Source organism: Montipora foliosa, chromosome 8, assembly GCF_036669935.1.
Source record: "Montipora foliosa isolate CH-2021 chromosome 8, ASM3666993v2, whole genome shotgun sequence".
NCBI lineage: Eukaryota > Metazoa > Cnidaria > Anthozoa > Scleractinia > Acroporidae > Montipora > Montipora foliosa.
This window is the reverse complement of record NC_090876.1, coordinates 43,465,591-43,480,590: the sequence shown is the minus strand read 5'-3', so window position 1 is coordinate 43,480,590 and position 15,000 is coordinate 43,465,591. Positions and strand designations below refer to the sequence as shown.

General features: G+C 37.4%; 1 protein-coding gene and 1 long non-coding RNA gene across 2 annotated transcripts in view; one reads left to right on the top strand and one right to left on the bottom strand.

The window, feature by feature from the left end:
- LOC137968848 (uncharacterized) overlaps window positions 1-3,034 on the top strand; it is a 5,350-nt gene extending 2,316 nt beyond the window's left edge. The window contains exons 2-4 of the mRNA XM_068815321.1: window positions 1,165-1,330; window positions 2,608-2,808; window positions 2,982-3,034. Coding sequence (XP_068671422.1) covers window positions 1,165-1,330; window positions 2,608-2,808; window positions 2,982-3,034 — 420 coding nt within the window. The remainder of the gene's footprint in view (window positions 1-1,164; window positions 1,331-2,607; window positions 2,809-2,981) is intronic.
- A 1,298-nt stretch (window positions 3,035-4,332) lies between these two features.
- On the bottom strand, window positions 4,333-10,822 carry LOC137968988 (uncharacterized). The gene is made up of 4 exons (XR_011116644.1): window positions 10,785-10,822; window positions 10,246-10,468; window positions 8,396-8,508; window positions 4,333-5,621 (listed from the first exon to the last, which is right to left on the bottom strand). It is a non-coding gene; the product is annotated as an uncharacterized lncRNA (long non-coding RNA).
- Window positions 10,823-15,000: the final 4,178 nt, after the last annotated feature.

Below are 15,000 nucleotides of genomic sequence, written 5' to 3'. Positions count from 1 at the left end.
ATTTCAAAAATAACTTCAACTTAGTTAACTTGGAGTTTGCCTGACCACAGAAGTGATTGGTTTTGATTCCATAGTAAGTAATTAAACAATAAACAACTATTTAACCGTATCCTTTATTTTCCCGCCGACAAACGCGGGCTGCCCGCATCTCGAGTTTGACATTTCACACTTGGATTTCACATTTGGTTGACATGGAAGATTGGACATTAGGAGATGGTGTTATAGGAAAACCAAGTTTTCTGGCATCTTTTGGTCACAATGTTTTCTTAATAATGGGTGCGCGGTGCTCTGCTAATACCGGGAAATATTTAAGGAGGCTCGAAAGGGTTTTTAGCTGCGCGCGCGTAACCTACACACGCCATAACTAATAAACATGCGTCAGCTGAATGAATCAACTTACTATCAAAAATAGCGCGCTCAACTCACCGGAAATGAAAATACGGCGTAAAATTGCGCGAACCGGACCTATCTTGATTTTTTGCATTCACGTATCATTGACGATGGCACTTCAAATAAAAAAGTTTCGAGGAAAGTTATCTAGTACAATTTTCTGTAAACTATAAAACGTCCTTTTTCGCTGTATCTTAAATTCTACTCGATAACTTTTTGCCATACTCCCTAAGAATTTAAAGAATTTAGGGAAATTTCCAACAAAAAAATAAAAACGGTAAGTCACCGACATGGTTTTGAGATAATTTTCAAAATTTGAAATTTAGAGGGCCTTTTTGTGGACCTGGTGTGTTGCAATGGTAACTGATATGACGTCACAAGTGCCCTTAAAGTATTACTTAACAATAGAGTTGCAAAGATATTTGTAGTTTGCCTACACTATGAAACATCCTCTTTTGGTATCTTTCATCGTTTCACAATCACTATAGCAACGAAAAACCCTTTCGAGTCTCCTTAAACTAGGCGAGCGATTCATCCCTAATCCGATTATAGACAGCCAATGAATCTTAATAACGCGATTATGAAAGCAAAATATACACAATGTCACATAACGTATGAGAGTTATCCGACAACCTTACATAACTTGCATTTCCGGCGTGGAGCTCAAATTCATTTTTATGGTTAAGCCTCAAGCTGGATCTTTCCCCATGCGCTTCCACTGCTCTCACTCCCAAGTGAATTCAGGTGTTTATTATTTCTTTATTTATTTTACAGAGCCAGACAAACACTGTAGAAGAAGACTGCGAGGTGGTTGTAGACCTGGCTCCAAGACTGAATTTTACGAAGTTAAGTGAGTTTAACTGCGTAATCATGTCTCCAGTCAGTGTGTCTCAGAGTGTTCTTGATGCTTTCTCAGGAAAGGGAGGATGTCTTGTACAAGGTGAGGAACATTTAACACAAAAATGTTAACTGTCTTAAGGGGGCTGTCACTTAACTACAGAAAAGCAATGGTTGTTAAGGAAGCGTTTTATTCAAACAGCCTTAAAGGTTGCGTGGATGGTTCTATGAAGTAACTGTTTCAGTGGAAATCCGATATTACTTCAATTAAACGGCACATGCGCAACTAGTCCCAGTCCTCTGCCGTGCGTTTCAATGAAAAACAGGTAAAAGCTCCCAGGAAACGAAAGGTAGAGGCGGTTTTTCCCCGGATGGAAACCGACCCATTTTCTTTCGTAAACTGTAACATGGAATTTCTATTTGGACAAAAAAATGGAACTGATATTTGAAGTGTATCAAAGGAGGGCCTTATAAGGGTCATAATTTTTTGGAGAAATAATTTCTTTTAAAATCAATGCTACCCATTTTGTGTTAGAATCTTCTCACACTGTTGCGTTAAAAATTTGTGAAAAACATAATTAACTCTCCGAGTTTTTAGGCATTTTCTAATATGGTTTTGAGTCGAACCACACAAAGGAAGGTTAACTAGACCACAGTTGGCCAAAAAAGTAAAAATTGTTCAGAATAAAAGGAATTCGAGAAATGACTGTTTGAAGGGGACCATGGCAACGGTTTGTTGGTTAAGAGCCAACCCCCTTAAAGTGGTACTATGATCAAAAAATCATTTCCTTTTTTTCTTCTGATTTTGAAAGCGTGTTCGCTTAACACCTAACTTGCAAAATTTTGAGCTTTGAGTTTTATCCAAAGGCTGTTTATTTTGAGTGTATGTGTTGGATTTCACGGTCCGCCATTACTCACGTTCAAAACTGGCCGATTGGACCTCAGAGGGTTGGATCTAGAGAAAATGACGTCATTTACTCACTAGCTTAAAATTTCAGCGTGTAAACGCAATTTATTATATATGCAAAACACGGGTTGAAAAGTCTGAAAGCCCGAAACTCCCGTGCTGCATATTAATTAGGCCGCGTACACACGCATTGCATTCCTAAACTAGTGAGTGTTTGACGTCATTTTCTCCTCGACCCAGCTCTCTCAAGATTTTGAAGTTAGTAATGGCAGCTAAAATAAACAGGTGTCTTTTTAAAATCAGAACTTAAAACTTGGGTGAGTTAGAGTTTAGTTAACATAGTTTTGAAATCCTAGGGAAAAACAAAATTGTTTTTTGGTCGTAGTACCACTTTAAGTCATGACAAAATTATGTGCTTGTGAGTATCTGGGTGTGTGTGTGTGGCTTTATGACGTTTTGTCTTAACTTTATAGGTATGAAGCTAAACGAAGTGGTCACTGCCTTTACTGTTGGTCACTGGTCTGCTTCACGAACCGTTGAGAGCTACTCCAATTTGATTGAATCGGCAACCACGAAACTGGGAGATGAATACCTTACAGCATTTTACGACCACTTGGTAAAATTCTCGAAAGATGGAGATACTGTTATGGAATGTGTATCTGGAACAAAGGCCGGTAAATATCATTATTTTCTCTTTCGATTGTCTCAAACCGCGCTTTGCTCTACCCTTGAAATTAGCTTGGAATTAATAACTCAGAAAAATAAAGATATAATATAAATAAAAACCCCAGAAAATAAATAATGATATTTTGGTAGAATAAAGTTGTTGCTGTTGTTGTTGTTGTAGTTGTTAAAGTACTGGTCGGTTATCAATGGCTAGAGAATTTTGCTCTTTACTAGCTTGTGACCAGGTCTTCTGGTTGGGTCAAGTAGATATGAAAATGGACAAGAAGGTGAAATTTAGGAAAACCTGAGGAGTGAGGTTAACCCATCAAATCAAATCTTTTTTTCGACGAGGCGTAATAATATGGAATAGCATCCTTCCAGACCTGAGGAAATTATCTAAGCCATGCACTAGTTCTTTTCATATTAATTAAGATTTCCTCCGAAAGCGTGTGATTGCCAAAAAAACTTTAACAGCAACTTTTCTGTTTATAAGACAACAAATTATCATTGAGAAAACTACATATTTTCTTCACGCTCAGGAAATTCATTTTTGGCTGCTCTGGAGAATGGAAGGAAAGCTAAATTTGTTAGCTCGGCAAGGGATACAAGACATAAGTCTGGCTTGCTTTCAAAAACATCGGGTTGTTTAGCCGAAAAAACCGAAAACCGTTTAGGCATAGGGGGTCGAACTCAAACCAAACGCCTGAAATTCAGTCAAAAATCGGCTGATGACACTCTGTTTACTCAGCCTGGCTCACAGAATGCTATTCTGGAGAGAAACGCGCACAAAATAATGTTCAAAAAACGAGCAGCAGTGTTTTATCGGGGTTTAAAAACACGAGGCGTAGCCAAGTGTTTTTAAACCTGATAAAACACGTGCTGCGAGTTTTTTGAACGGCTTAAAAACATTCCACAAAGAGCGTGTCCCTCTGGACTCAAAACAATGGTTCAAATTGTGAGAGGTGAATATTAGCATACAAGGAAAACAAGCTATGCCTTATTAGTATTTTCTATATAAAGAATACCAACGAGGAGTGTTTTATCAGGGTATAAAGCTCATACACGTGACATTTTATCAATGTTTTGATAGGCTGTTAGGCTCATAAATTGTTAATTAGTTTTTTTAAGTCGTTCTCTAAAACTAGCAGCGTGGTTTTATCGGGTCTTAAAACACTCGGCTACGCCTCATCTTTTTAACCCCGATGAAACACTGATGCTGGTGCTCGTTTTTTAAACATTACTAAGGTCCGTTTCATACGGGTTTAAAACGTCGAACTTTACATATGCCGAATCTAATTCAAATGAGCGAAAACAATTGATTTTTTTCTCCTTTGCCTTAGATTCGGCAAATGTAAAGTTTGACGTTTGAAACGGGCCTGAAGCTTTTCTTCCGTTATTAACAGGAGCTATATGTACAGGTGTTCGAAAGCAACCCCCAAAACGGTCAAACTCTGCTTCAAAAGAGTTAGCCGTTGTACAAAATAAGGACGCTCTCAGAAAATAAAGATACATTTATTTATTTTCCCTTCGTCGTTCAGGCTCTGTCCAAAAATTATTACAAAATTTCTGCAATCAAATAGTGTATAGTTTTTCCCGCATACTCGCTTAGAATGATATTCCATCTGAAGTAATGTATATTGTAAGAATTTCCATGACAGGTTCTATTTGAGATTGACATTTTATTTTCCCGAAAATTTTTCTATCTGCTTCTGCTTTCTTTATTGCAAGTGTTCACATGCAAGATGCAAATCTGATCATATTTCAATCTCATGAATCAGGAATCATCTGATTCAGATTTGCATTTCATGTAAAACTTGCGTTCAGTGAACAAGGCAGAAGGTTCTTCCGAAACATATCTGCAGCACTGAAAATCGTTATTTTACATTCAAAAGTTATTGTGTCTCCTGCTCTCTTTACCTATTTTCGATGAACTATTTTTCTTTTTTTTTAATAATTACAACCTTAAGGTGGCTTACTAACGTTTTCCGAAGAAAAAGATCAATATTTTCAATTCTGTGAAACAAAAGCAACAGGATACCTCCTCTGAAGTGATAGTCACTGCAATTGATGTAAAATGTAATTTTACCTCACAAATGAATGCAAATCAGTGGAAAATGCTAAATATAGTGACTGAGCTTCTGGAGGGGGGGACTGAAAAGTAGACATTTCAAAGGTTCTTTTTCTCAAAACGTAGCCGCAGACCAGGGTTACATTTTTAAGAATAAGTAAACAATGCAAAGGAGTAACCGTCAACGTTGAAAAAAAAAAAAAAGAAAGATCTATCAGATATTTTCCAGTTGTTATCAAAATAATAAAATAGACGTTTTTGTCATATGCGAAAAAAAATGTCTAATAGATTTAACTATTTATTTCTATACATGATTATTTCTCTCGATATGGAAATCCTGAACTTTTAAGATCGGTTAGTACGGCTAGTCTTTGAGAAAAAAGGCTCCATGAAATGTCTAATTCCCAGACCCTCCTCAAGGAGCTCAGTCACTATATTTAGAATTTTTCCCTGTTTGCATTTATTTGTTAGGTAAATTTTTTACATAAATTACAGTGACACTTCAGGAAAGACATCCCGATGCTTTAATTTCACAGGTTAATATGGAATGAATAATTGCGTTTTGTCCGTAGCAAGTGCTTTATCAGTGGTGAAATTTTTGAGTGTTATGCTATTGTTCTCACATGAACATACAAGCCTCATTCCAGTACTTCTGTGTTTGAAGAAGAACAATAATACGTCATTATGATATTTTTGTGACAAAAGAAACGGAAAGACCATGCCAGTATCATTGCACAAGCGGCCTTGCGGAGGCTGTAAATAAAAAAGAAAAAGAATTGCAGTCAGATTGAAGATCTCAATTTACATCTCAACAAGAAGTTAAGTCTTCAAGGAGCAGGGATAGCAAACGCGCTTATGAGGGTGGTTAGGACCGCTCTCCATTCAACATATTTCCGGCGTAATTTGTGTCAAATATAACGGGCTGTTTTCTGGTTTCAACAAGCCGTTCTCAAGCTACCGCGCGTTTGCTTATTGGGAAGCTTATATTAAGCTCGAGACGTTTTTGTCGATAAGGAAGGCGACCGGAAGTGATTTTGCAAAGAAAATGACGTCACACGTCACAGACCTCAAAGTGGAAATTTGGCTTCTGTGGCGAAAAACAAAAACGCGAGAAGGTGAGTTTATCTTAGGTGTAATAACTCGGTTTTTGTGGTTGATTTTTGTTGTTTTCCTGTTAATGCTGGACAATCAACTTTCTAATTCCTATTATTTATAAAAGAAACTCTTTTTTGTCAGTTCTACCACAGGTAGACAAGTTAAGACAACCCAAAGGATGCGATAGCACGTGACGTCACGTTATTCTGAGACAGTTGTAACGGCCGATTCAACTGATCGAGGAAAATGTTCCATAAAAGCTTCAAATCGCGATGTTTCTTTTCGAAAATTTATTTCATGGACAGCAAGGTAAATAAAGTTCACTCACCTACTATTTTCTGCGTTGTCCTGAGTGATTTGATGGGTTTTTGAGACGCTTCAATTTCCTCTTCAGATCCCACGCGTCGCCACATACAATATAAATAGACCTTGTCTATCCCTTGTCTATTTTATATTTATATTTATATTGTATATAGCGACGCGTGGGATCTGAAGAAGAAATCGAAGCGTCCCACAACTGTCACAAAATAACGTGACGTCACGCGCTCCCGCATCCTTAGGGGTCTACCGCCTGATCAAAAAACAGCGCTGCAGACGCCGAGACTCATGTTGCCAAAAAAACCTAGAGTAAGTCTGTTTTGAAAAATATTTGTTTTCCTTGATATATCCTTTTGTATGTGCTTCTGTTTTCTTTTTGTTTTTTGTTTTTTCCTGTGGTCTTAAATTTTAATGGGCTGGCAACGCTAAGACAACCTTTCCAAAAAGACCATGTTAAGTTTTGAAAAAAATTAATGACCGTCAAATTTAATTTCTTTTTTGGAACCCTTCATTTTTATTTGTCATTTTCTTTCCTTTACAGAAATGTACCAAAATGGATTAGACAAATCAGCTAACACTGGCAGATCTGAACTTTGCTTTACATTCAGAATCATTTCAGGATTATCGATCGTAACTGGATTGAGAATCTCTAGCCGTGTTCTCTTCCAATAAAACAAAAAGTTCATCCTCTGAAATCAATCTTTGATCGTAGCTCTAAAAAAGCATATCTCTTATCTTCCTTAAAGAAATCATGATTCAGTATTAGAAAGCAGACAAGGAATCAAAACTGCTCTACAATTAAGTAGCGATGCCGTAAAATCACTGACGCGACATGCTTCATACAAACAAGTCACGTCACAGACGCCGGTCTCAACCCAGTTTCACCTTGGCTGCTTGGCGACCATGTTGACAAAAACGTCTCGTGCTTAAGCTCCCTATTAGCGGAGCTCAGTGCGCCGAGGGCACGCGCGCGACGCACCATGGTTAAGAAAATATGATAAGCTATCGATGCGGGAAATTGTGGTTTTAGCTACGACGTCACTATGCGACCGTCCGTCCGTCCATACGTCCACTTCTCCATGTATGCCAAATGTGACAAGTATCACGTGACCATATCGCGGGCTCAACTTGAGAGCTCGCAGTAAAATGGCCGCCTCAGTGAAGGGCTATATGTGGTTCGTTTGTGCAAACATATTTGCTTTTTATAGAAAGTTAAAAATGATTTTTCACTGAAAAACCTCTTTTAAAGGATGGGTAAAAATATCAGAGAAACAATTTCACGCAATTTTAGAACGGCAGCTGGAAAATAACAGGGGTATTAAGGTGGATGATTTACATAAACATTTGGCGTGCGAGCCATTTTTCTTTTTAGCTCATGTTTTTTTTTAATTTTACGAACTACTTCGTGGCCGCCTTTTTCACGTCGAAAATCGCGCTAGATCGCCAAACTTCATATTTTAGACTTAAATTAGGTTTTAAAAAAGTTTTGAACTATCTATTCATATAATTTTTTTGCCCATCGAAGTCTGAAGGGTAATTAATTACACAAACCACAGTCTTTTTTTTTTGTCGCCATGGACAAATCACAAGATTCACGGATTTTTCTTTCTTTTAGCCAAATTTGGTGGAAATATTGGTGAACTAGATTTTAAAAACTTCTTTTCAACTTTTTGTATCAGCACAATATTTTTGCAAATTTTTGTACTAACGGTTATTACTCTGAAACGTCCTTGGTTTTTATGCTGAATTTCTCTTTTTTTGTTGAAAGGCTATTTTATAACCTATAATATGAGATATTCTAAGCCAAATTACTATAAATAATTAATTCCGAAAAAGTTAATTAGTTTCATAGGTTTTTGAGGACCCATGTTAAACTTTTCAAACCGACGCAAATGAGATAAAAAAAAAACCCCTGGAGCTTCTTTCTTCATTCTTCCTTTCTGAACAGTTTTCTTATGAAACTGTTTGACTCACTTTCAGGCTCACTCAAGTGTGTTCTCATGCCGTGATTCGTCTCGAAAGAGAGTGTCTCAAATAGGTTATGCAACCGTTCCTTCGTTTGTTCGTTCGTTCAATCATCGGTCTGAACTTAGGAAACAACTGTCTTTACTCACCTGGAAAATGACTTGATTCGAGTCGCTGACATTCAGAATATGATGGTTGTAGGATTGAATGCACGCTGGGACTTCACGTGCACCCACAATAGAAAGATGTTCTGGGGTAAAAACTAAGAGAAAATAATCATCATTTACCGATAGTTTCATTATCAGACTCAGTTAGGGAACAGAAAACAGTCAGGGAACAGGGATGGCGCTGTGTTACGATCGTTCGCCTACCAACAATGTGGCACGGGTTCGGTTCCCAGACTTGGTGTCACATAAAAGGTTGATTTTGTTGATTCTTACGATGGCCCAGGATTGGCCTTTATGCTTGAAGGAGGCAGAGCCCGAACTAAATTTGTATTTAGAAACCTTTTTTGTGTGCCCTGGTGTTGCCTCATAATTCCATGAATTGGAATTTACAATTCACATTTCTTTCTACGGAGCTAACGTTTTCTCCGAACACTTGCATTGAAAACGGCTCCTCTCACCGAATATTCACTACTTGCACAAATCCCATAATACACCATTTTTACCCCCCAAAAATCTGCATAGGCATTGTTTTCGACTTCTCTTAGGACATTTTCATGTCCCAGGAGAAATTGCAAACAATGGGATTGTGCAAGTAGTGAATTGTTAATTTTCTACTTTCTTAAATCTCATAATACACCTTGTTGCGCATAGGTATTGTTTTCGATATTTCTCTTGGGATTTCTTCATGTTCTACGAGAAATAGCCCCTATGCGTGATAACGGCTGACCAGCTAATTTCACCACCATGCCTCGAATTCGAAATTCAAACTTGGAAATTTTAGCTGGAGCTGAATCCCAAAGGAACAAACTTGTAAAGAAAACCCACGTGCAAACAGTATGGTATGTCCAGATGATATGAATAATTTCGTGCAAACGAAGCTCGGTGGTGATATTAGATTTAATTAATTATTTTTTTTGGGTCGTGTCGTACCTCACTGAATAGGCTTGATGACTGGCGAAAAGAACAATAGTACAGAAAACAATAGGAACTACGACAATTTACAGCCAATGAAATATGGTGTTCAACAAGAGGTACAACCCTACTCGAATTTATGACCATATGCCATCATCATGAAAAAGGCCCATTGGAAACAATGACTATGCAAACTTTTGCGGGTAAAAAAGATGTACTATGGGATTCGATAAAAGTAGTGAATAATAACATACTCACACAATGAGTAATCTCTGCGTATTGACCATTTTCACATGTTCCATTATACATTTTTTTGGCCCACCAGATTTTACTCTGAGGAACCATTGTTTTCTAATGCTCTTCTGAATATGCAGTGTCCCAAGATCATGCCCATTTGAAAACAATGGTTTATGCAAAAGTTGGGGGACAAACAAAGAGTATTATGGGAAATGTGAATTTTGAATGAACACAGGAAATATGGAGGAAAAAATGATAATTAATGAGGTTTGAGAAAACGATCACTCAGACTCGGGATACTAAGTTTTCAGTCGTAGGCAAATGTTCCTGGTCATTCTCATGGCCCATTCTGTCCACATAGGTGTACTCAAATGCGCTTTGCAACAAGCAGGAGTGAAGCAAATTTAACTTGCCAAAACGCCCAACTGACGGGAACCAACCCATTGGTCTCATCACAAAAAAATGATGGTTCGAGATTCGGGAATCCAGCACACTAAACACTAAAACATGTCAACAAAATTTACCTTTCAAAATTGCAATTATCATTTCTGAAAATATTCTTTTTTCACGGAACACGCATTAGTTCACCTGATTTGTGATCTGTATTTAACCAATGACCTTTGACCTGAACGAAAAAACCTTAACTACGCAACACACAAAACTCCATGAATCAGGTTTCTTACTTGTGACAGTGGTATCCTTGCCATTCACGCCATCGCCATCGCAAGTTGCGTTGCAGATATTATTTTTGCCGTTAGAATCGCATTGAATTTGGATCATTGTGTCGACTTTTGGCTTACATCCATTTCTTTTCAAGGACTGTAGTTCAACATTTCTAAAATAAGGCTTTGTAGTGACGACTTTAGGATTGGCCGCTGGATAACCCAATGATACCGTGACAACAATCTAAATATGCAATAGAGATGATAATCAATTAATTAATACTAAATTTTACTTAACTAATCAATCAGCTCCTTTCTTCCTTCATTCATTCATTCGTGCTATTATTTATTCACAAGGAGACAAATGTTATACTAGAATTAAAACGTTATTATGAATTTCTTGTTTCTCTCTTCGGCGCTTCGCTCGTTAACCCGCTTATTGCTTCCCAAAGCAGTTTAATTTTAAAAAATGGACTGTGAGTCAGCTGGGAGAGCTTTTCGGATCTCTTTAACGATATCTACATAATGCAGATTAATAGTAAAACAAAGTTAACACTTACTTAGCATATTACAATTTACAACTGCAGGCTCATTTGCGACCAGATTCACTAATTCTCATTTCAAATTGGATTACAATTTCACAATTCGTTCAGACTGACGTAAGTCCTGCAGTAAGTGGATTACTTCATGAACAAAGATGTAATTGAATGTCGAAATTGTGCATTGACCCAAAATTCTAAGTTAACAGTCCAAAAAAGGGTCTAGGAGGACATAGTAAAGGAGCGGATTTCTCAACGACTTGGCTCTTCAACGAGTCTAATGACCTTTTCTACAGGATGCCTTGTGTGGGACGACAGCACTCTCACGCACCAAATAAAATTAGCTCGCCTCAGCATAAAAAAGGAGTTTTAAGGGCGGAAAATGAAGCGTGCTGCGGCTATTAGTCCTGTTGATTTACAGGTGTTAATGGTACTTACTGCATAAAACAAGATAAATTCCATCAGGGCGTAATTATCGTTTGAATCGCAGTCCAGTGATTACTTTGAAAGATCAAGTGCATTATATTTGGCTTCAGGAAAAAAGGTCTTTATTTATACAAAACCGATACAATTGGGAACTCTAGTTGAGCTGCAAAATGTAATGATTCAAGAATTTATCTCCCACAAACTCGGATCAAAATATTTTCCAGATGAGTAAGGCCTCCTCCATCACTAAGTGATTTGAAAATAGTAAACGCAGATGATACCCCTGCATAAGTTCTTCCTTGTCCCAAACTCAGACTTCCTTTATGCTTATTTCATTTTGTAAGTGTACAAAATGGTACGAACTTGCTCGAGCATTTAGTTATTTATGGGCATGCGATGGTGTTTTTAAAGTTCTCAAAATTTCAAGAGCCGTAGATGAGTGCAATTTGCGAACTTTACTCCATCGCTGCATCCACAGCTCGCGGCACTTCCGGATTGCACTTTATAGCCTATTTATTTATTTATTTATTTATTTCCTTATTTCTCATTGACCGATCAGAATACGATACTTTGTTAAGTATATAATAGGGACCTTTAGATTGGAAGACTAGGACGACTACCGGTACGAGTTTTCCGTACTGAACATGGGCATAGATTTGGAGGCCGACATTTTTCGAAGTGTGCGTGCTCACAGCGGATAGCTCGTACTCACTGTTGTCCTCGTGCTCCCATGTTAAGGATCCTAATAAAAAAAGATAGGACGGAGCGAGAAGATAAAATCACAAATGTAGCAATAAGCGTGATAACTGATTTTTTTCTGGAAAGAACGCGAAATAGTCTCTTGACCCCTTCCTAATCTCGGGTTAATCACTCAAAACTTCGAAAACAACACTGGTGCAATTTAATACAACTTTAGCGAATTATATACCTTAATATACCTTATATACCTTAAATACCTGCGGGATCTTATGCACTTCACCTTTCTCAATTGAATTCCGTTTAAAAGATATCATGCTTTTCACAAACAAAACGAAGCAATTACAGGCGACGGAAATCTTTAATTCAAACTTCTCCCCAAGATGGAAACAATCATCAATAAGATTCAAACGAGCTTTCATGGAATCCACCTTCGTTTCAAGATCAAAATTCAAGTTTAAGTTTATTTTTTTGTAAAAGCAAAGTTAAGGACAAAAAAATATACACTCCTTACGCTTCAGTTGGCAATGCTTATCGAAGCGTGTTGTGTAATTATATAGATGAAACAGTAAACTTACACGTAAGGGAGAACTGATCCGCAAGTACATTTATATCATTCAGTAAACTCACACGAAAGGAAGGGAAAAAAGAAAACTCATCAATACAAAATCTGAGTACATTATCGACAGTTAACGAACAAAAAGTGGTTTAGTTACATAATCGCAGCAAATAAAACAAATTTTTGGTACGATAATAACGATCACTTAATTTTAATATTAATAGGTGGGCGTCAACAGAAACATCCTCAACTCCAAGTAATAAAAGAAGAATTTTTGAATTCGTTTTTAGAACCACATTTTTGTAAGTGAACGACATTCAGGATGTAGAGAGTTCATAATCGAGTTCCAAAGTTAGCAAAATACTTTAACAGTAACTTAAGTGGCGCTTCGCTGACGTTAAAGTTACCCACAGTTGAGCGGAGGAATGAGTTTTGTTTTGTTTCTGAATTTTCTTCACCACAAAATCATTAGAGATATCATGCATAATCACTGGATACTCTTTCAAAGTAGAGCATATTGACTGGATCCTTGAAAAAAAAGAGGAGACAAAAAATGGAGGGGCATGGAATCTGTCATCACAAAAAAAGATAGGACAGAGGGCTTGTTATTTTTTTCTTAAATCACACTTAGAGCCGTTGCCCTAAGCAACTATACCATATTGCGTACACGGAAGTATTAGCGATCGATAAATTTGAAGAAGGGTACATGTTTGGTGGTTCTCGGGCTTTACCTATTAAAATTAAACCTACAATTTTTCTAAACACCAGCAATGGAATCAAATTGTTGTTTCCAAGTTGCGTGCCTGTCAATTAAATTCCATGAGAATTCAACGTATAATCCTTATTTTCAAGAAATGTTACAGGATTAATATTAGAATGGTTATCTTGTAATTTTTTTTTATAAACAGTGAGAATGTTTGGACAGAAAATTGAGAATTTATCGTAAAGTGCACAGTCCTCAACACAACCTCAAATTTAGTCCGGCATTTCACACCGTTGTCAAGACGAGAACGGCAAAACGTGAGACGTGCGGAGAGTGCAGAGCTGTTGTTTTTGCTAATTAATTGAACTGAATTGTTTTATGTCGCTCTTGTCGCTATCCCCGCACTTGCTTATTTAAGCTCTCTAATCTCTCTTTTGAAAGACCCTGAGTTCGCAAATTTTCAAAGCGATGATCTCGTCCCTTGCGCACGAAAAGAATCTTTCGATGCATTCAATCGTTCAATCTTTCGATGCAAAGTCATGTTGAAAAGTTCTTAGAATGCGTAAAAAAGGAACACATAAAGCTGCTTTAATTAAACTTGAATAATCTTCACTGAGCGATGCGGGAAAGGGGAAACTTGTGTTACAATTTGACGTCATGCAACGTACTGCTTCATGGCAATGTTATGGCATCGGAGGAAAAGTATAGCTTTTCTTAAATGAGTTCCTGATAGAGAGTAGATCCCTAAAAAGCCGAGGTTCTCCGAATAGTTTCCTTTTACGTCCAATTTGTCTCTGCTAACAACTAAGTCTCATCCGGAGGAATGATTGAATTAGCATAGAGTCTAGACGTTTAGTTCGATACACTTCTTAAGCCTGATATTTATCAAAACGTTTTTTCTCCATTTGTCCCTTTTAGTAGACGTTTATGACTGACACATCCTCAATAAACTTTTCACTCATGTTTCATCCTAGCGCTCTGTGATTGGCCAATTTCAATGATTGGCCAATTTCAATTTCAGACCGTCCGTCGTTGTTTTTGCTTTACACTCTCGTTCAAAACAAAGCCTCAAGATGGGATTAAAAAAATAGAAGGAAAAAATATATTTTATCTGAATATATATATATATTTTTATATATTAGGCCATCCCCTTTTTTTTTTCCGTTTCGTGTCGTCCGACCGACCCAAATTTTTGGAATTTTCAAAACAAAAAAACAAAACAAAAAAAAAGCTAAAGACGTTTTTAAGCCATTTTATGTCGCATAGGAGTTTCGGTGGTTGATCCTTTTCCCCACCGAGACGCTGTCTTAATTTTGCAACAACCTTCACCAACTTTTCCGCCATATTGATTTTGGGTTCATGTCTTGTTGTTTTCCTGGTTCCACAGCTATTATGCTGGGGTAGCAGGGCTCCGATTCCGAGAATGCTTATGATTTTTTTTTAGGCTTCTTTTTTTCAATACGACCGACCGACCCGATATCAGGAAACGCATTCGACGCGAAACGGAGAAAAGAAAGGGGATGGCCTAAATGGTGATTCTATATGATACTCGTCTAAAATTTCGAGTGCTCCTTTGCAGGAGTCGAACCTTCAACCTTCGGATGCTCTGCCTCGGAGCTATAGGAGACTCGTCAGTGGTGACTCACGGATACTTCATATGCGAAAAAAAGTGTCTAACAGACTTAAGTATTTATTTCTATACATGATTATTTTTCTCGTTAAGGAAATCCTGAACTTTAAAGGTGGGTTCCTACGGCTAGTCTTTTAGAAGAAGGCTCTATGAATTAACAATTTTCTAGGGAACTTTCCATTAAGAAACAGGGCGACCCAAAGCGTGAAAAGGTCCTCAACCT